This window comes from Macrobrachium nipponense, chromosome 2 (genome assembly GCF_015104395.2).
Source record: "Macrobrachium nipponense isolate FS-2020 chromosome 2, ASM1510439v2, whole genome shotgun sequence".
In the NCBI taxonomy this organism is placed as follows: domain Eukaryota; kingdom Metazoa; phylum Arthropoda; class Malacostraca; order Decapoda; family Palaemonidae; genus Macrobrachium; species Macrobrachium nipponense.
Genome location: NC_087201.1, coordinates 168116632 through 168139043, shown reverse-complemented (window position 1 = coordinate 168139043; position 22412 = coordinate 168116632). Strand labels below are relative to the sequence as shown.

At 50.1% G+C, this 22412-nt stretch overlaps 1 protein-coding gene across 1 annotated transcript in view; it reads right to left on the bottom strand.

The window, feature by feature from the left end:
- LOC135221117 (transmembrane 9 superfamily member 4-like) overlaps positions 1–21646 on the bottom strand; it is a 62231-nt gene extending 40585 nt beyond the window's left edge. The window contains exons 1-2 of the mRNA XM_064258932.1: positions 20860–21646; positions 282–544 (exon numbers count right to left, since the gene is read on the bottom strand). Of these exons, the coding sequence (XP_064115002.1) occupies positions 282–544; positions 20860–21462 (866 nt within the window). The 5' untranslated portion in view covers positions 21463–21646. The remainder of the gene's footprint in view (positions 1–281; positions 545–20859) is intronic.
- Positions 21647–22412: the final 766 nt, after the last annotated feature.

Genomic DNA, 22412 nt, shown 5'->3' with positions numbered 1-22412 from the left:
CAGGTCATTCAGTGCTAAAAGGGAAATCGCCAGTAAGGCTTGAAAGGTGTAACAGAAGGGAAACCTAGCAGTTGGACTGTAAGACAATGTCAATGGATACAGTAAACAGAATGAAAGAAGTTGCAGAGCACCTCAAGTAATGCCTAAAGTGCATCACGTAAGGTGCACTGATGGCAGTAACCCCCTGCAAGGTTTATTCTAGAAGTAATGGCACGTACATGCATCACAGAAACATCTGCTGCACTATAAAAGTTAAAACTGTCTTGGACGGCCTTCCTTACCTTGCAATGTCTCGTCTGAGTGTTCGGATCATTATCATCGTGAGGATTCCAGACAAAAAGAAGACGACCACTAAAGAATTGACGATGGAAAACCAGTGAATCTGAACGTCTGTCATCTGCAGGTATATGTCCCAACGAGACGCCCATCTCACATCTGACCTCTGCCAAGTGACTGAGTAGCTGAAGAGGATATTGTTTGGGCCATTTTCCTTTATCTCTTGAGGGGCATGTTTCTCCGGAAATGAACAGTGATCTGCAGATCCCTGCAAAGTACAAAGATTTTCAGAATTGCAATACATTACAGACACTACCCTACTTTCCAACATTCAGTGATACAAACAAATGCGATCACAAATTAAAACTGTTTGGAACAACCCTTTGCCTCGCAAAACTTCAAATTTGTAATGTACACATTGTGTTTTAGGATAAAAAACACATACAGTAATGTTTTGAGTTTACATCATACTGTACTTAAATAGCCGTAAAGAGTTCAGTAACCAACTTACAAACAATTCAAGATTCAAAGAACATTTTGGAACTTAACTTGTTTGTATATAGGGTAGTGTCCATACAAGTACAAACATAAATTAATGAGTCATTCTGTTATGTGCATGTATGAATAGTGAAGTCTGAATATGACAATTTGTCGAAAATTGCATTTTTCCTAACTATACAAACCTGAGGTCCTTTAACAATAGGAAGTAGCTAGCGGCAGCTGGAACGGTCGTAAGCTTCGAACAAGGGGAGAACGGTAGTTAACTGCTTGTCCGATCGTCGCGCGCCGCGCGACTGGGAGGTAAACAAATCACTTTTGCTTTTGGCCCATGCAAAATACGCAGAGTGAGGGGTGGCATGAGGAGGGACTATATGTAAAGGACCTCAGGTTTGTATAGTTAGGAAAAATGCAATTTTCGACAAATTGTCATTTGTTCCGATACGTAATACAAACCATCGGTCCTTTAACAATAGGAAGACTCACTTCTTGGTGGAGGAATCTGAGTCTTTTGATGAACAGACTGGTGTTCGTCCATCCCTGGAATGCCTCCCTGGTCGTAAGAGCGAGGGAGGGATCCAAACCTCTGTCCGATTGATCGGGGTGTGCACCGCAGGATCAATGGTCAGACCTCTGGGCCGAGTACTAGAGAGAGGCAAGCGTATCTCTTCGTACCAGCATTGTAAGAACTTTTTCCTTTACATGAGCAAATATAAAGTAATGGGTTTTGTCTCATGTAGGCATCCACTTTCTCCCCCTTGTGGTTAGAAAGTGGTGGATATACACTCCTATCTCTAGTTAAAGAGATAGGATGGAGCTCTGTTGAATAGCTTACCTGCATCTGACTCCCTTCCAGCGTGGTAACGACCGTATCCCTCTGCCCACAGGTAGAGGTAGAGAAAGATGGTGAAGAGAAGCCAGTCACTCTCTCATTCGCACATTCATTCTCCCAGTCATACCAGGAATCGATGCTGTTCTGCCTGCTCGGGTGCTGGGTAAGCTTACACAACGTGTTGAGCAGCCACCACAGGTCCCAAGGAAAAAGTATCCAAGGACTTGTGGGCAATATCCCGAAGGTAGAAGGACGTGAAGGTGGTGGTGTTGCCCAGAGACCTGCCTTCAGGACCTGCGCCACGGAGAAGTTCTTACGGAACGCTAAGGAGGGTCCGATACCTCTGACTTCGTGGGCTCTCGGTCGGAGCGTACGGATGTCGTCGCTACCAATCAGCCTCGTACGCTCCTCCTGATCACCTCACGTAGCCAGAAAGAAAGCTGTTCTTGGAAAACTTCTTTCTTGGTAACCCCCAGTGCTAACGAAGAGGCGTCGACACTCAGGCCTGAGGTGTCGAGTTCTCTTCAGATAGCGCCGTAGCGCCCTCACAGGGACAAACAAAGCAGCATCTCATCCGCATCATTATCGGTGAAGTCCAGAAGGGAGGGGATCGTGAAAGACTCGAACCTGTCGTCAGGGATCGACGGATTCTGAGTCTTGGCTACGAAGTTCGGGACGAAATCGAGCGTCACAGATCCCAGCCTCTGGTGTGTTTAACATCGTAAGAAAGACCATGTAGTTCCCCTACTCTCTTCGCCGATGCCAGGGCCAGCAAGAAGAGGGTCTTGAGGGTCAGATCCCTGTCTGACGACTCTCGGAGTGGCTCGAAGGTCTTCGAGTCAAACTCCTAAGGACGAGAGTCACATCCCACGCAGGGGGTGGGGGGCCTGAGTTCCCTGGGTGGGCAAGACCTTTCGAAGCTCCTCATTAGCAAGGAGATCTCGAACGAATTCGAGATGTCCAGTCCCCTCAGTTTTTAGGACGAGAGCCAGGGCGGCTCTATATCCTTTAACTGTGGGTACTGAGAGGAGCTTCTCTCGGCGAAGAAACACGAGGAAATCCGCTACCTGCTGAAGAGTGGCTCTGAGAGGAGACAGACCCTGTCTACGACACCAACCACAGAAGACGGCCCACTTCCCCTGGTACACAGCTGCAGAGGACTGTCGGACGTGTCCAGCCATTCTGTTGCTGCGCTACGAGAAAAAGCCTCTCGTTCGCAAGAGATGGTGGATAACAGCCAGCCGTGAAGTTGAAGGACTGGACTGCTTGGTGGTACCGTTCTACGTGTGGCTGGGCTAGAAGGTTGTGCCAACTGGGTAGCTCTCTCTGTGCGTCCGCAAGAAGAGCCAGCAGGTCGGATACCAAACGGCTTGAAGCCGTTTGGGAGCCACCAGGATCATTCTGAGATTGGGAGTGACCAGCGCTCGACTGATCACTTTCCGAATCAGACAGAAGGGAGGAAACTCTCGGAGAGCGTTGAAACGCCGCCTTGAGTTCCAGGATTGATGTGAAGGTGCTTTTCGTGATGGTCCCACACACCTGCAGTCAGCAACTCCTCCAGGTGTGCGCCCCATCCCTCGGTCGATGCGTCTGAGAACAGAAGCATCTCCCGGGGGGAGAGTGCGTATGGGCACTCCTTCTTAAGAGGTTCTTGTCGTCGAGCCACCAGGCTAGGTCCTGCCTCACCTTGTCCGTGATAGCCAACGGGAAAGTAAGGAGGATCCTTGGCCTGAGACCAACTCTCCCTTAGCCTCCACTGGAGAGACCGCAGGTGAAGACGCCCGTGAGGGACTAACTTCTCGAGTGACGACAGATGGCCAACTCACGACTTGCCATTGCTGTGCTGCCTGTTCCTGCCGCGACAGGAACAGGCCGGCTGCCTCCCTGCAATTTGCTGATACGCAAGTCTGCGGGAAAGACCTGCCCTGCTACCGTGTCTATCAGCATATCCCAGGTACTTCATCTTCTGCTTGGGTTCGAGATCGGACTTCTCGTAGTTTATCACGATCCCCAGATCGCGACAAAACTTGAGGAGTCGATCTCTGTCCTGTAGCAACTGCGAGCGGGAGCTCGCCAGGACTAGCCAATCGTCGAGATACCTCAGAAGACGTAGCCGTGCGAATGGGCCCAAGCTGACACCAGAGTGAACACTCGCGTGAACACCTGTGGGGCGGTTGAGAGACCGAAACAAAGTGCCTGAATTGGTACACCGTCCCGTCGAAGATGAAAGCGGAGGTACTTTCTGGAGGACTGATGGATGGGTATTTTGAAAATACGTCGTCCTTCAAATCCACAGAAAGCATGAAATCGTTCCCCCACTGATCGAGTCGAGCACCGAGCGTGCCGACTCCATCGTGAACCGCGTCGTGCGAACGAAGCGGTTCAGGGGAGAGAGGTCTATCACGACGCCAGCCCCCCCTCCACTAGGAAGAGGCGGCTGTAAAAGCCCGGTGACTGGTCCTCCACGATTTCTACAGCTCGTTTCGCCAGCATGGTCTTGATCTCCTGTCGAAGAGTGTTGTCCTTGCTGATCCCCGGACATAGGTCTGTAAGATGGCCGTTTGGAGATGAGGGGGGGCCGAGACTCGAAGGGTAGTAGATACCCCTCCCGAGGACGTCTACTATCCAGTTCTCGGCGCCGTAGCGCTGCCAAGTCGCCCCAATGGCTCGCCAGGCACCCCCCCACTTCCGCAGCAGGTGAGGGGGAACGCCGTCCCTAGCGTTTCCCTCCTCGTTTCGACTTCTTTCCACCACCTCCTCGGGGAAAGGAGGGTTGGGAGGAGGGCTGGTTACGGCCTCCTCTAGCAGAAGTTGAAACAGCAGGAGTCTTCACACGGGGCTTGGACGGTGCAACCGTCTTCGCCGCCGTGGAAGCGCTAGCCAAGCTCTTTGGTTTGGCCGCAGTCGCTCGAGATTGCCCAGTAACCTTCGAGACTGCCTGGTGAACTAAGCGGTCACTGTCGTCAGTGCGCCACCTTTCCACCGCAGCGTCCACCATCTCTCCAGGAAAGAGAGCTGGGGAACTCCTAAGAGGTCCATTTCGAAGCCCGAGTGCCGCCTCACGCCCGGCCCCCTTGGTCACTCGGGTAAGGACTGCGTCCCTACGTCGAAGAACCAAGTTGGCCCACAGGTTAGCAGTCTGATGGGCGAGGTAAGAGATCGCTCTTCCTCCAGACTGGCACAGTCTCCTAAAGAAGCGTCGTCTTCGAGAGCAGAACTCCCGGAGCCGGCCGCTACTTTGGATATTGTGAGGGACCACAAATCCAACCAGGAAAACTGCCTGGAATGCTGCCATAGCGGTAGATTCCAGGGCAAGTGCCGTCCTGCTGCGAGAACCATAGGTTCTCCGACAGGAGCTGCTGCAGGGACCCCAACCTGGAGTCAGCCTCGCTAACTCCGGGTTAACCTGTTTCGGCAGTATCGGGTCTTCCGAAGGCACGTAGAATCGCCTCTGCCGCTGTAGAGGGGGAGGAAGCAGCTTAGAAGACCGTCCGGACTTTAGCGAGTCCTCCCGTCCTGAGACGAGATTCTCCACCTGATCCAGGACTGAGTCTGCAAGCTCTGATCGCGGTAACCCCACCATCATTTTGGGCTCCCTCTTGGGACCCCAAAATGATTCGAGCCGGGACGTGGGCTCTGCCGGTGGTAGCGGCGATCCTTCCGCAAGGTCATTATGCAGACGCATCAGCTTAATGACCTCTGCAAAGTTCCTCTGTATCTCGGGAGTTACTGCGTCTTGTGGAGTAGGACCGTCCAGTCCCTCCAGCAAGAGCAGATCCCGCGATACTCCTCCTTCAGAAGGAGGAACAGCGACAGACCCCTGACGGTCGCCTCCAACTACTTGCGCGTATGTTCTGGTCGGTCCTAAAAACCGTGCCTGAGCCATACGGCGTCATAGCCGGGTCACGAGCGGCGCACCTCTCGTGATCGCTCCTCGGTACCTCGCTCCCTCCCGGTATAGCCCGAGAAGGTTGAAGGTATGGGAGAGGCAGACCTGACGCTCCCCCCCCTCGCTCGCTGGCAAGGACCAGCCCGTGCGTGGAGGGCTGCTGCTGATCGTCAACCCGCGGTGACGATCGAGCAGCAGGCCTAGCCTTGCCGCTCGCCCTGGGGTCGATAGGCTCGGCTGAGAACGTCGAGACCGATCTCTAGCGTCAGGCGAGCTGCCGCTGGTCACCGTCTCCGCCCGGTCCCATCGGGAGCGGCGGACGGGTGACCTGCTAGGCTCTCTGTCGCGTCGAGACTGGCCAGCGTCCTCTCGGCGCGTCGAACCGCTGGTACCAGCCGCGGCTGGTACCGGCGGCCGCGGGGACTCCTTCCTCGCCTCAACCCGTGGCTGGTCAGCGACCGTCACGTCAGCCCGAGCAGCCAGTTGATCGCTGCGAGAGCGTCCACTGGCCTGGCGAGAGTCGTGTGCACGACTCTCGCCAGTCTTCTGCTCCGCGCCGCTGTCTTGACGGCGAGCGAGCTCGGGCGTCAAAACTTTGGCTGGACGGTCTTCCTTGGAAGAGCGTCCACTCGGTGCTTCTCGCGAACAGAGCGGCCGAGACGGAACCTGGTTTAGCGGCAGAACCGCTAGCACCAGGTGAGGACGCACCCACCGAGGCTTGGGTGTGCCTCTGGTCCCCGTCGACTTCTTCTTTGCAGAAGAAGCGACGGGCCCCGTTCCCGAAGGAACAGGAGGACCAGCAGAAGAGCTCCCCGACTCGCCTGAGCGAGCCGGGCCCTTAGAAGATCCCGAAGGAGTCTTCTTAGGGGGGAGGAGGCAGCCTTCTTCTTCTTCGGCTGTTTTTTAGCCTTAGAAGTCGAAGGGGAAGGAGAGGCAGCAGACGACGAGAAGACGACGAAGACGACGACGACACCTTCTTTGCCTCCTTCCTTCCTTCTTTTCTTCGCCAGGCTCCGCAGGACAGACGTCAGGTCTTCCATCCAGGAGGGAGCCGGGGCAGTTGCCGAAGCAACAGGGCCCGACTGCACCTGTCCGGAAAGACCTGAGACTGTGACAGCACCACCAACAGCAGGAACAACAGGAACAGGTCCGGGAACAGCAGGAACGGCAGGAACATGATCTGAAAGGGAATGAGCAGCAGGAACCTGATCTGAAAGGGAATGAGCAGCAGGGACAGCAACAGGTACGGCAGGCACGGCAGGTACCACAGGAGAGCCAGGCGTCCTGTCGGCAGCTACCGTCATCCTCGGCACTGGCGGCAGGTCCAGGGGGGTACTCTTGGGGCAGCGGAAGTCCGGGGTCGGCAATACAAAGAACCCAGGTGGCGGTGGCACCGTCCTCTTTGGCACGGCAGGAATTGGTTTTTGAATTGCAGCCGTGGGTGTTACCGACATCACATGTGGTGTGTACACCAAGTGCGGTGGCATCTCATATGCTGGTGTAGAAATTGTAGTGGTAGTAGTGGTTACCGTACCATGAGTGACCACTGCCGACCCCGCCAACCGCTGAATCAACCCCTGTATGCTAGGCACTCCCTGCAGTCCCAGCGACTCCCACACCTGTCCCAGGTCGTCCTTCGCTGATGGCACACCTGCGGAAGCAACAGTCGGGTTAGTTAGAGGGGTTTCTCACGCTTGGGGGGTGGAAGAAGAAACCCCACCCAGAGCGGACGGAAGACCCCGAATACAACTGGACGTCCGGGTAGCGGGCGCCCTCCTCCACACTCGACGGATCGAGAGAGGAGAAGGACTCCGCTACCCCCCCCGCAGGGGAAGGCGCGAAACGTGGGGGCTGGCCGGGGGGCAGGAAAGAGGACGAAGTGTCCGTTACCAAAGGAGTCACTGGACTTTCCGATGACTTCTTGGGCGGCCTAAGTCTCTTCCTGCCCTCGTACAGAACCCACTGCGCCTCGGACCAATGCATACAAGTTGCACATGGCTCGTTGCGGGAGCACTCTCGCCCCCACCCCGACAACGAGTACAAACCTCGTGTGGATCAACATCCACAAATGATCTGAATCCGCCGCATCTACCCCCCCCGCCCCTCCAGCCGGGACACCTCTACGGGCGACTGGGGGGTGCGGCGAAATCTCCATTTCTTGATCACTCATCATTAATGAACAAAAGAAATGCAAAGTACTTACAACAATTACTCTCAATCACACTAGGAAAAGAGGGCAGATACTCAAAACTCAAAGCAAACGACAAAGCGGGCAGAGCGATGACGAGCACGTTCTATCCACACACGGCCGAAAGCAAAAGTGATTTGTTTACCTCCCAGTCGCGCGGCGCGCGACGATCGGACAAGCAGTTAACTACCGTTCTCCCCTTGTTCGAAGCTTACGACCGTTCCAGCTGCCGCTAGCTACTTCCTATTGTTAAAGGACCGATGGTTTGTATTACGTATCGGAACAATTATACTACGTATATGTATTGGTGTCCAGTCAAAGAAAATGTTAGAGAAAGAGGGAACCAGTCGAAGAAAATGCTAGAGAAAGAGGGAAAAATTAATCATATAACATTGGTCCTTAGTAGGGAAAAGCAAAACTTCTGTCTTTTCATAAAATATTTTTCTGACTAAGGAACTAATTTCTATCAGAGCTTCTGAAAGGATATATACTATCCTTTTTTTATTCATCTAATCATTATCAACACCACTGTGAAATATATATCAAATTAATAAAAAATTTGTATTTTTCCTAACAAGAACCTATGCTTTCAAATATGGCGTAATCTGTACTTACTTAACTTCAGCTGCTATTGAATCGTCTCTGAAAAACAAAATCCTAACGCTATACCTGGGTCATGTGGTGTGACCTGCCTTCTTCCAGTGAGTGAGACAGCCCTTATGCAGCTAAGCTCATCATCCTGGGGTGGTACAAGGAGGGTAACTTTACCTATATGAAAGCATAGGTTCATACCTGCAATAGCCACCCACAATTACCATGACTGATGGTTCCAATCGCTTGAGACATTCGAGTATCTTTAAGTATACATTACAAACTTTTACGACTCTCATGAGAAGACCACTGAGGATATACATGTCCCTCAAGACAAGACTTCCTTCATTGAAATGCTGAATTGGTTGTAGTATAATAACAAAAGCTAGACTTTAAATAAAAACTAAATAGTACCCCATTATCGAGACCTGGTATTAGAGCCCTAAAGTAAAAAATACTGAACCCATCACCCTACCCTAGTTAAGGCTAAGATTTTTGGGAGAATTTCCAAAAGAGGGGACGCCCTATGAGGTGACACTGTATGATGACATACGTTCAGTATGCTACTCATCAGAAGAAATGTCCTATGATGACAGGACACAGCCCCTCCTTTTATTTCTACCATTGTGTAGAAAATCTCATACTTGAATGGAAGAGGAACAGATCCTGGTTATGACTGCCTCATGGGTAATGCTCATATGCTCTTCCGGCGAGACCAGTGCCTGAGAAAATTCTGTACAATCCAAGGGTGCTCCTCCCAAGCTAGTCACCTTCCAATCATTTGAGGTCGATACCAAGGATGTTCCAGCATCCTATTTACCTGTCTGTCCTTTTAGTTACTGCTGAAGTTAACTACTATAAGCAGTTATGTATGGAGGGTCTTACCCTGTTGCACTGCAACAATGGGTGCTCAGTGGTGCCAACACTAAACCAACAAGTGTTTATAATAAAAATTCAGTGAGAGAGAGAGAGATGTTTGGGTTAAACTGAACTTAAAATAGTCTTCATGCTTGACTTATATAGTGTTATATATACTATGTAGTAATCTAATGTAAATGTTCACAAAAATAGCCAGTTGACTGAAATGTCCTGTAAGCAGAAAATGTAAATAACAGTGATCTACCATGGAGTGGTAGAATCTCACTAACAATATGCACTGGCCTACATCCTTTGTGGTCATTCTGGTGGTTATGTTTTTATTTTGTTACTTATACACAGCATTCATTATACATACACTCATACTGCGCATAAATAAGCAACCTACATTACTTGTTCGTGACGGTTAGTTACCTGATCATGAATACTACCTACTTTGTACTGGCTAGCCTGCTGCGACAGTTCCTGCATGAGATAGTTTTCTTGCTAAAATCTTGTACTATATTGCATGTTTAAACAGTGTTTACTTTTATCCTCATTCTATTTACTTTGTACGTACATGTATCCACAGACTAGACAAGGCTCAAATTTTGGGGTAGCCTGGTGTATTTATTAATCCCTATCCACACTTTGGACATACCAGTGCCTCCTCTAGACCAAGGGATAGCTGAATACATGCTAAAGTGCATCTTCCTCTTGAAGAGGATGGAAGTCTGCCAACAGATAATGATAATGTTTGTACCATCAAATTATATTCTTAACATAAGCGACACTCAGGTCGTGGGTTCTGCATTTTTTATGTTTATGACATCTGACACCCTTTTTAACATTCATCCCAAAGGGGCTGGTACTAAACATGGCACTTACTTTGCATGTAAATTGGTAGTAAACAAATCAAAGTGGAATGGTTGCAATCTTGAGTTTTACCCAAATCAACACTAAGCTAAGTTTAAATTTAAATGCAGTAAGGAACGCTTGTGACAGCTCCTTTACAGAATTAGACCAACTATGAAGAAATTCAGCATAAGGTATTTTGGGATTTGAGGTGAACACTAATGAATTTAAATGTGGTAAAACTGAAGACTACAACCATACCCCTCTGGTTCAGTAATTACAAACTGGGCCACATAAAAAACTTAAACCATATTAGGATAGGATGAATGGCTTGTCTAAATACAGAACGGTAAAGTTGAAATCTCCTGTCCACCTTCAGTTCATTAAGATCGACACAGACAGCCTCAAATTTAAACTTGACAGATTTGAATGCAGTGAGGAACACTTGAGACTCTGCTCCTCTAAAGAATCAGGCCACCTAAGATTAAATCTCCTCCTCACCTTTAGCTCATAAAGGTCGACCTCAAACCTAACAAATTCAAACTCAAGAAGGAAAACTCAGGATGCAGCTTCTCAACAGAATCTCGAACCTGACAAATTTAGACGCAATGAAGAAAACTTGAGACACAGCTACTTTATGAAGGTCCGACTCGACTAAATGCAAAATGACAATTTGTCCAAAATTGCATTTTTCCTAACTATACAAACCTGAGGTCCTTTTACAATAGGAAGGTACTAGCGGCAGCTGGATAGGTCGTAAGCTTTCGAACAAGGGGTTCGGTAGTTAACTGCTTGTCCGACAGGCGCGCGCGCGCGACTGTAGGTAAACAAATCACTTTTGCTTTTGGCCCAAGCAAAAACTGCAGAGTGAGGGTGGCATGAGGTGGGGTCTATGTGTAAAAGGACCTCAGGTTTGTATAGTTAGGAAAAATGCAATTTTGGACAAATTGTCATTTGTTCCGACACGGCATACAAACCTTCGGTCCTTTTACAATAGGAAGACTCACTTCTTGGTGGGTGGAATCTGAGTCTTTGTGAACAGACTGGTGTTCGCCCAACCTTGGAAGCCTCCCTGGTCGTAAGAGCGAGGGAGGGATCCAAGCCTCTGTCCGATTGATCGGGGTGTGCACCGCAGGATCAATGGTCAGACCTCTGGACCGAGTACTAAGAGAGGGGCATGCGCATCTCTTCGTACCAGCAATGCAAGAACTTGTTCCTGTACAGGAGCAAATATAAAGTCATGGGTTTGACTCTTGTCGGCATCCATTCACTTCCCCCCCCCTTGTAGAAGGAAGTGGTGGATATTCTGCTCCTATCCCTAGTGAAAGGGATAGGATGGGGCTCTGTCATATAGCTCACCGGCATCTCGTCCTTATCCAGCAGGGTAATGACCGTATCCCTCTACCCACAGGTAGAGGGGTAGAAAAAGATAGAAAGAGAAGCCAGTCACTTTCTCATTCACTATCTATTCATACAGTCACACCAGGACTCGATGCTGTTCAGCCTGCTAGGGTCTGGGTTAGCTACACAACGTGTTGAGCAGCCACCACGGGTCCTAAGGAAAACGATCCAAGGACCTGTGGGCAATATCCAAAAAGGTAGAAGGAGGTGCCAGTGGTCTGGTTGTACCAGACCCCTGCCTTCAGCCTGCGCCACGGAGAAGTTCTTGTGTAACTCGAGGGAGTGTACTTCTAGTCCTCTTGGTGCTGACGAAGAGTCTTCAACACTCCGCCTGGGATGTCGAGTTTCTTCAGAAAGCGCGGTCGTGCTTTCACAGGACAAAGCAGCATCTCCTTCGCATCGAAGGCGGTGAAGTCCATTAGGGAGGGGACTGTGAAGGACTCTAACCGATCGTCAGGAACCGAAGGGTTCAGAGTCTTCGCTACGAATTCGGTACGGAAATCGAGCGTCACGAATCCCCCCCCATCCCCTGGATGCTTGACTTCGCAGGCAAAGTCATGCAATACCTCAGAGGAAAAGAGGGAATTGTCGTATGACCTATCCCTCTTCTCGACTTCGGTGATGTCCTGTACCCATACTGGTCTATCCGTCTGCAGCGAAGTTGTTGTTCTCGGTAGTGGATAGGACACCGACACTCAATGTTGGGTGTCGATGGTATGGGTACTGTGACAAGCCGTTAGGACGAAGAAAAGATTGTTATGGAACAACCGACTAAGTCCACAGCGAAGTTCGTAACAGACTTGGGCGCTCTGACAGCTGCCTACTGACTGCGTTCGGTAGGAGGCAAGTGTCCAAGCACCCGAGCAAGTCACGTGACCTTCGCCTTAACAGGGTTATGCCAAGAGACTAAACAAATAATTTGTTCGTCACCGATGCCAGAAGGCAAGGTGATGACTCTCTTAAGGCATGTGCCCAACAGGCGAAGTCAATTGCCTTCTAGAGACCGAGGTCCTTGATGGCAAGATATCTCATAGTATAGTTGATTCTCGGGTAAGGAGAGAGAAACAACACTATGTGACCGTTGAAGACGAAGGTGTACAGAAAATGCAACCTACGTCTTCACAGCTGAACCGAGAGAAGGATCTCAAGATTCTGAACCTGTGCTACAAAGACTGAGAACGCTAACCGCTATTGATTGCTGTCCGGTGAGGATCGTAGTTGCAATAAAAGCGGAGCGCTTCCAGTAATGAAGACAGGGAACTACTGCCTGAAGAACTGCTTCTCATGGGCTGAACATTTGGAAGTAGAGCTGTCAGGTCGGAGAGTAGGCGATGTCTTCTGACATATCTGTTAATTCGGGTGCGAGCAATGAAATTGCACACCTACGAATACGCGATATTTTGAAGACAAACTCAGATGTCTGCAAAAATCATTCGCATTATCGCAGTGCGATGCAGCGGTTGACTAGTACAGACTTCTGTTACCGTGCGGTAAACAGAAAGATGAAAGAGTCCAAGAGATATCTCTGTTGAAAATTCTCGCAATCTGTCGAAGGCGATGAAATCGAAGCGTCACAGCAGTAGATGGTCCTTCATTATTGCGAGAATCCCCGTTAATCAGAGACCTAAGTCCATGATTGTTGGGCAGAGATACGGTTCGGTAGTCAATCCAACCAGGGGAGAGAGAGACGTAACCGCCGTGCATCTCCGAGCCACCCCTAGCTGATACTGAGCCGCTATCAGGCAGTTCAATACGCAGTAGCTCTCGGTGACTCGTCATCCTGAGTTGCCAGGTAATCCATTATTCCACGAAGGAATGCGTTCGGCTAGAACCATCGAGCATAAATAATACGCTCGAGCAATTATATTTAACCGAAACGGATTTCGGTAAATACAAAAGCTGATTTGGTGTTGTCATGACAATACCAAGTATCTAAAATCGAAACTGATAACTGCTGGGAGGTTGCAGGCAACCCCGAGTTGCAGTTCAATTAAGATACAATTCGTCTCGGTCATCAAAACCCGTAGAGTTAACTACGGTATGGCGCCTACCCCACGGACAATTCAACTGTTAAAGAATCATGTCGCGAGGGTAATATACGTAGTATATTTGTAGGTCTGTACCACGACCTCCAATCCTAAATTCTTTTCCCCTCGAGGAATGAGAATAAGGATTGGAGATCGACCGCCTTCGTTCTCTAGTCAAGAGAGTGAAGGAGAAGTCTTTCCAAAGGAAAGCTTCAATGGTGAACAGAATACCGAAGACGATAGTTCAAGCCAAACTGGAAGTTCCCGTCCGTTCTTCTCTATTCCAGGTTAAGCGCCTACTGTGAGATAGCTCTTCTTTCAGCAGCAGTCTTCTTCCAAATGCTAGAAATTACAGGAATTCGAGCATAAGCGAGGTTCCCGATTATCGTGTAACAATTATCGGGGATTCTCGCTCACTTTGGACCGTGGTCTCGCCTGAGTGGAGATCGTAAAAAACTCGAACACTCTGATGCGCTAGAAATTCCGTAGAATTCTAAGCACTCTGCGAAACCCCCCACCGAATTTCGTCAGATGATATCGGCTGGTGGTCCTCTCGATTCCCGTAGAAATCGAGATCTAGCAGTTGGAGAAGAAAAGGAGCAGCCATCGCCTTACGGCGATGGCCTCTCAGAGCCTGGGAAAACGTATCGTCAGGAGAAAACGTTTCCCCCGAGGAGGGTTACGAACTCATACTGTAGGTAAGTGTCTGCCGCCACTGTGAACGTCGTCTGGGGGGTGGGGGTTGATCGACACCTGACAGTAGAGAGCCGATACCGCTCCGACTCATTCCACAGTCCTCGTCGAGGTCGAAACCCCCATCAGGAGGACCGAAGGGGTATTTAAATACGGTGTCCGAAGACACGTATAAACGCCTCTGGTCCGCAGTAGAGGAGGTGAAGTATCTTGTTCGACCGTCCAGAACTGGAGAGAGCCTTCTTGTCCGGAGACGAGAGACTACCTGGTTCAACACAGTCGGCAAGCTCCGATGGGCGGCGCCGGACCCACCGTCGATTTGGGTTCCCTCTCGGGCCCCAAAACGACTCGAGCCGAGACGTGGCTCTGCTGGTGGGAGCGGCGATCCTTCCCCGAGGTCATTGTGCTGACGAATCCAGCGCCGTAACCTCGGCAAAGTTCCTCTGGATCTCGGAAGTCACAGCATCTTGCAGAGTGGGACGTTAAGCCCTTCGAACAAGAGCATTCCACGAGAACCTTCCTCCTAAGAAGGGGGAACAGCGACAGCCCTCTCGGTCTTCCCCATCCACTTGCGCATACGTCCTGGTCGGTCCAAGAACCGTGCCTGGCACGTAGGGCGTCGTGGTGGGATCATGAGGGGCGCACCCCTCACGATCACTCCTCAATACCTCGCTCCTCCCGGTGTAACCCGAGGAGGTTTGAAGGTACGGGAGAGGCAGACCTGACGCTCCCTCGTCGCTCGCTGGCAGAACAGCAGCTTGGAGGGCTGCAGGCGATCGTCAACCCGCGGTGACGATCGAGCTGCAGGCCTGGTCGAACCGTCTCGCTGTGGAGAAACGGCTGGACTGAGTCACAGCGGGGCCCCGATCTCGGTGGTCAGAAGGAGCTGGGTGCTGGTTGCCGTTCCGATCGCTTCTCTGTGAATAGCGCACGGTTCAGGCAGGCACCTTGCATGGCTCCACTGTCGCAGTGAGACCGGTGCTGGTCCTCACGGCACGTCACGGTCGCTGGTTCCAGCGTGGCTGGCACCGGCGAACGGGAGGAGCTCTTTTCCCAGCCTCAGCCCGTGGTCCGGTCGTGGACGTCAGTCCCCGCCCCGGGTAGGCCAGCTGTTCACCGCGAGAGTGAGAGCTGGTCTGGTGAGAGTCGCATGAGCGGGCTGTCACCAGTCTTCCGCCCCGTGCCGTGAACCTGACGCTGAGCGGACTCAGAGGTCTGGTTCCTGGCTGCACGGTCGCTGGTAGGCGACCGTACACTCGGTACCTCCCGCGAACGAGAGGCCGAGACGGACCCTGATGCAGTGGCAGAACCACTGACACCAGGCGAGGAAGTACCGTGTTAGCCGGTACCCCTCTGGTCCCCGTAGTCTTCTTCCTTGCGGAAGAAGAGACGGGCCCCGCTCCCGAAGGAGCAGGAGGACCAGCGGAAGGAACCCTCCCGTCCACCACCGAGGTGAGACGGGTCCCGAGAAGCTCCCGAGGGAGACTTCTTAGGAGGGAGGAGGCGACCTTCTTCTTCCTCGGCTGTAAAGCCTTAGAAGTCGAAGGGGAAGAGGCGGCGGCCGCCACGATGAATGAAGAAAGATGAAGGACGACGGGACCCCACGGACACCTTCCTCCTCTTCTTCGTCAGCTTCTCAGGACAGACGTAAGATCTGCTATCCAGGGCGGAGCCGGGGCTGCTGTAGCCGAAGCCACAGGGCCCGGACGCACCTGTACAGACGACCAAAGTCTGGGGTAGTACCACCACGAACAGGGACGACATCAGCAGTATGGGCATCCAGGAACAGCAGGCACGGCCACACATCATCGGTAGGGACAGCCAGCGCAGCAACGGCAGAACAGCCAGCGCAGCAACGGAAGGCCAGCCGCAGCAACGGCAGGGCCAGCCAGCGCAGCAACTGCATGGACAGTCAGCCCAGAATCGGCAGGTACGGCAGGCAGCACCGGAAACACAGGAAGTGGAGCAGCAGCCGCAACATCCTGGTACCGGCGGCAGGTCCAGGGGCGAGTTCTAGGGCAGCGGAAGTGTGGTCGCTGCAGCGCGGCAACAACGAGCCCGGCGGCGGCACGCCCCCCTCTCGGCTACTGCGAACGCACTTACAGCGGCTGTAGGCAAGACTGTTACCACGTGAGGCGAGACACCAGGTGAGGAGGGACGTCGTCACCTGGTTGCGTGGTCACCACTCCATGGGTGACCGCAGTAGCCCAGACATAGAACCGCAGCCCCTGGACACCAGCACGCTCTGCAATTGGAAGGACGCCCATAACCTCACCAAGGTCCACCCTCGTGGCAGTAGCACCTGCGGAAATAATAGTAGTAGCGATTAATGGGGGGGAAATCCCCTCGTGCGGGGGTTTGATCCCTCCCGAACGAGTGGAAGACCCTAATACAATTGTACATCGGGCACCGAGCGCCCTCCCCGCGCTCGACGGATCGGGCGAGGAGAAGAACGCCGATAACCTCCCCCCCCCCAAGGGAAGAGTCATCTGTGGGAACTGAAGCGGGGGGGTCTCGTTCCCCACCCCCGCACAGTCCCATGTACCCAACAACAACAAAATAGAGCCCTAGAGCAATCGTCGCCATCGGCACGAATACAAGGCATAAGGATCAATTCCCTGACTGAGCGGAACTTGAACCAAATAAAATTGATGCAATCAATAATAAGGAACAAAATGAAAATGCATCTTGCAAAACGATTCACTTCACAATGAATAAGGGCTCGGTATCGAGCGCATTTGCGCCCTCGGTACCGAGCGCAAGGGTGAAAGGTTTCATTCCTTACCTTTATGGATCAAGGTTTCTGGAAACCTTGATCCATATAATGAAATGATGCAATCAACAAATATATGAAAATGAAAAAGACTACTGCGCTTGCGATTTCACTTCATACAAATAAAAAAGGGGAAGGATCAATTGGCCGTGAATAGCGGAACATTGATCCCAGTCAACAATGCAATCTCAATAAAAAAATGAAAATGAAAAAGAACTGCACTTGCGATTTCACTTCATTCAAATTAAAAAGGGGGAAGGATCAATCTCCGGGCAAGCTCGGAAACTGATCCAAAATGAGTATTGATAAACAATAAAAAAATATATATGAAAATGAAAAAGAATACTGTACTTGCGATTCCACTTTCATACTGAATAAGTTTCCGTGCCGAGCGCATTCGTTCGGCAACGGGCATACAGGTCAAAAAATTATAAATGAAAAGAGCACTTACTTACGATTTTCATCTACACATTTCCAACCCAATATACGCTCGGAGCGAGCGCTCCCGCCCTCGGCACCGAGCATACACAATACGAGGATCATTCTGGAAATGAATTCCCGCAATTACGCCCTTCAGTCCCGGCACGGGTGGGTAATCGGAGGCGTTGTGAACCAAGATCCTTTAATTCACAATTGAATTCAATGAAATGATTGTACTTACAATTCAGTTTCACTAGATACATAGAAAAAGAAAAACACAATCATGCGAAAGCAAACGACGATGAAGCGGGCAGAGAGCGATGATACACGTCCACACGCCAGCCCCGGCCGAAAGCAAAAGTGGTTTGTTTACCTACCAGTCGCGGCGCGGCGCGCCTGTCGACAAGCAGTTAACTACCGAACCCTTGTTCGAAGCTTACGACCTATCCAGCTGCCGCTAGTACCTTCCCTATTGTAAAAGGACCGAAGGTTTGTATGCCGTGTCGGAACAAAGGTAAATTAAAAACCTCCTCTTCACCTTCAGCCTATTAAGGTCGACCTTGAACCTGTCAAAATTAAAAGCAATAAGGAAAACTCGAGATACAGATACTTTAGGGGGCTTACCTCGTCTAAACACAAAACACCAAAAAGTTAGAAAGCTCCAAAGGCCTTACCTTCAGGCCATAAAGGTCAACCTCGAACCTGCCAAATTTAACCCTTAATGAATGGATTGATCCTCAGGAGTAGTAATAACAGGTTTGGGTTGGTGGACGGATTAATCCTGTAGATAAACAATCTTAAGCGTCATTGATTTGGAAAGAATTGTGCAGGAAAGAGGTGCCAATACTTTTATAGCCCATAAATTCACTAATGGCAACTTTTACACAGACTAAAATCAAGACTTGACAGCTCATGCAAGCTTAGTTGAGATTTTGACTTTGAGGGGGGAATGTACTGCCTCTCTCATGTGGCGTCTTTTTGTAAATTTGCTCATATTTATACAGTGGACCCCCGTATTCGCGTTCTCCGGATTCGCGGATTTCCCTCGGGAACATTTCCGCATTATTATTTACGGAAAATTCTCACCATTAGCCAATAAAGGTCACCCTCAAACCTGTCAAATTTAAAAGCAATGAGGAAAACTGGAGATGCAGCTACTTTAGGGGGTCCAAGCCATCCTAGTACGTAATAAAGACCAAAGGTGGAAAAGCAAGGTAGCCTATGTCTCACTGTTAGCCAATAAAGGCAAACCCCAAACCTGTCAAATTTAAAAGCAATGAGGAAAACTGGAGACGCAGCTACTTTAGGGGGTCCAAGTCGTCCTAGTAAAAATGGGGTAGTTTACAGTTTTTGCGGGCCAGTTTCCCGGGCAACACGACACCCAAATCCATCCGCCAAGGTAAGTAGTTTCTACGACCTGGGGTGACTGATCACCTACCACGGCCTGCACAGCGCGAACATTCAAAACAGTCAACATGGCATCTCCTCCGCGCCGTCAACATTCAAAACAGTCTCCTGTAACACCTCATCAAGCCCCCGTTGCTTTTGCTGCTGCAAATCCTGTTACGATATTGGACTTAATTAACTTAGGTGATGACGTATTTCGTTCTTATTTACCTACAGTTTTGTGGGCCAGTTTCCAAATTCCAGGGCCGCACAACACCCAAATCCATCCACACAGTTAAGTAGTCCCTTCGACCCGGGGTGGCCATTCACCTACCACGACCTTAACCGCGCCAGTATTTAAAGCAGTCAACATGGCGTCTCAAAAACACCTCACCCGTCCCTCATTGCTTTTTCTGCTGCAAATCCGGTTAAGTTTTCCAATTTCATTAAGTTGTGTGAAGATGTAGACGTAATATGTTTGCATTTGTTCAAGAGTGGCCTTTTAGGCAATTATAGTGGTCTGTTTGAACAATGTAGAGAGGGAACAGCGAGCCTCATGAAAGAGAAAGATACTTTCATGTGGCGGTGTTCCTTACGCATGTGTCGTAAAAGGATCGCCCCTCCAGATTGGTCCGTCATGTCAAATTTTCAATGCTAAGGTTAGTGCAATATTTTATTTATGTAATATAACTACTATGTCCTAAGTGCAGTTCGGTTGGTGTGTTTGGCTAGGTCACAACCTATGTTACCATACTGGGGGGTCCAGGGGGGACAAAGCCCCCCAGCCAGGTAAGGCCATGCTCCCTAAGTAAGGTTAGGTTGGTTTTACTGGTTAGGTCATAACCTTTGTTACCATCTGGGGGGTCCAAGCCCCCGAACAGGTTAGGCTATGCGCCCTAAGTCAGGTTAGGTTGGTATGTTTGGTTACCTCACAACCTTTATTACCATACTGGGGGGGTCAAGCCCCCTGGTCAGGTTAGGCTATGCGCCCTAAGTCAGGTTAGGTTGGTCCGTTTGGTTAGCTCACAACCTTTGTTACCATACTGGGCGGTTCAGGGTAAGAGGTATGCTAGCGTAGCCTGCCTTGCGATTGTAGAGTAAGGGGTCAACCTGCTGCTAAATTGTTTGTTATTTTGCTCCCGCACTCACCGTATCAGTTTCTCCCCACCCAAAAACCCCGGTTCCCAATGGTGTCCCCCTTTTACCATTTCTCTAAAGTTTTCAGCGGTCTTCGCCACTCGTATCCGTCTCCCCCCACCCAAAAACCTCAGTTTCCCAATGGGGCCCCCTTTACTGTTTCTATTAAGATTTCGCCTCTACATTGTTTGTTGTTGTTTTGGTATCGCCGCCATTTTGGTTGGGTGTTCTTCCGCCGATTGTCTTGTTCAGACCTACCGCCATCTAGCGGTCGGCGGTAGGGTGGGCCCGGGGAACTGTAGGTGCTCCTAAAAAAGACCAAAGGTCAAAAAACGAGGTAGCCTAGCTATGTCTCACCTTTAGCCAATAAAGGTCACCCTCGAACCTGTCAAATTTAAACGCAATATGGAAAACTCGAAACGTAGCTACTTTAGGGGGCCCAAGTAGTCCCCTTGTGAAAGACCAAAGGTCGAAAAGCGAGGTAACCTAACTGTCTCACCTTTAGCCACAAAGGTAACCCTCGAAACTATTAAATTTAAGACACAATAACGAAAACTGGAAGCACAACTCCTTTGGGGGGTCCAAGTCGTCTCAATAGCTTACAAAACGCCATAGTAAAAACACTCCGTAAAGGTCACCCTCGAATTAGTCACATTTATACAGAAAACTTGAGACGCAGCTACTTTGGGGGGTCCAAGTCGTCTAAATAACTAACCAAACGCCAAAGTTAAACAAGCTCCTGAGGCCTTACCCTTCAGCCCATTAAGGCGAACCTCGAACCTGTCAAATTTAAACGCAATAAGGAAACTGGAGACGCAGCTACTTTAGGGGGTCCAAGTCATCCCTTTACGAAAGCCCGAAGGTCGAAAAGCGAGGGAAGCCTACGTCTCACCTTCAGCCTACAAAGGTAAACATCAAACCTGTGAAATTTAAACGCACGACAGAAAACTCGAGACGCAGGTACCTACTTTAGGAGGTCCAAGTCGTCCCCGTACGAAAGACCAAAGGTCGAAAAGCGAAGTAGCCTAGATGTCTCACCTTGAGCTCATTGAGGTCGACGCTGACGGCCTCGACCTCGAAGCGGACGACGCGGTAGCTGACGTTGTCGTCGGTGTGGTAGGAGAGGATGAGGCGGAGGTGGTTGTGGATGAAGGCCTTGTTGTCGTGGACGTAGCCCAACTTGTAGCCTCTCTCGTAGACCTGCTCGTGGGTGTCCATCATCTCGAACTTGGTGGCGCAGGGGAGGTTGTCGACGAGCAGGTGGACGTAGTACTCGTGGCGGATACGATCGACGACCTCCTTCGACTCCTGCTCGCTCCAGACGATGGGCTTGGCCAGGTCATGGCAGAGCAACTTGCAGGGCACCGCTGTGTCCATGTGCACCTCGTAGGGCGTGTTGACGATCCTGTCGCCCCTCAGCACCTCGCCCAGGTTCTCAGACTTGTACAGGGTGCCGTTGCGGGGCCTACAGAACTGCAGGGAGTAGTAGTCGTAGGGCAACTGCGTCTGCGAACTCGTCATTTTGACAGCCTTGACTTCGACGGGCGAGTTCTTCGAAAACTCGACGGGGGCAACGCCGGGGACGTAGAACCCCAGGGCTCTCTGCGCTACGATAGTCAATAATACCGCCCACCGCCACATCTTGCTGCTTCACTCGCGGGCCCTGGGCACTGTTAAAACATGAACTTCGACGGGAGAGAGAGAGAGAGAGACTCCTCCGTCAGGGTTTCGTCCCTCGGCACCACAGCAGCAGCCTTACGAGACACCGTTGCCAACACAACAAACCCGACTTTGCTGACGTCGTCGTCGTACGCCCGACCAGGAATTGTCGTTGTTAATTGGACCTCGGCGGAAGAGACAAGAAGAAGAAGAAGAGGAAGAGGAAGAATGCTCTTCTAAATCGCAATATATGGCATTAAAATAAACATTTTGAAGTAGCATAAAGTAAAGTTAAACTAAATAATGAGTAAGGTAAACAATTAAGGGAATCAAGCTTTACACCTCATAAACAGTGCAGTGTGCCCGCAACTGTGTTGGTGGTGTAAGCGCTTAGGAACCAGGAACCAACCAGGAATACATGTCATTGAAATAAACATGTTCAAGCAGCATAAAGTAAAGTTAAAATTTAAAAAATGAGTAACGCAAACAACGGAATAAAACTTGGCACCTCACATAAATAGTGTACAAATGTGCCCGCAACTGTGTTTGTGGAGTGAGCTCTTAGAACCAGGAACTATGGCATATAAACAAAATTATCCTTTTATTATGTATTTTGGTTAATTATTTTAATTATCCAGATGGAAAAGAAGACGAAATCTTACCTCTTACATATATGGGTAGATCATGGGTTAAACCTTCGCTTCTATAAAATAAAGATGAATGAGGAAGAACCATAGTATATACAGTGTAGTATATTGTTTAGATATATTATTATAATAATTGCTTTCTTTTAATTATACAGAGAGGGAAGAAGACGACATCATTGCTCTATAACAAAAGATTAACCTGCTCATTTATATAAAGAAGAATAATGTTACACAATGTACTATATTGTATGCATACATTTATAGATAATGACTATATTTTCTTAT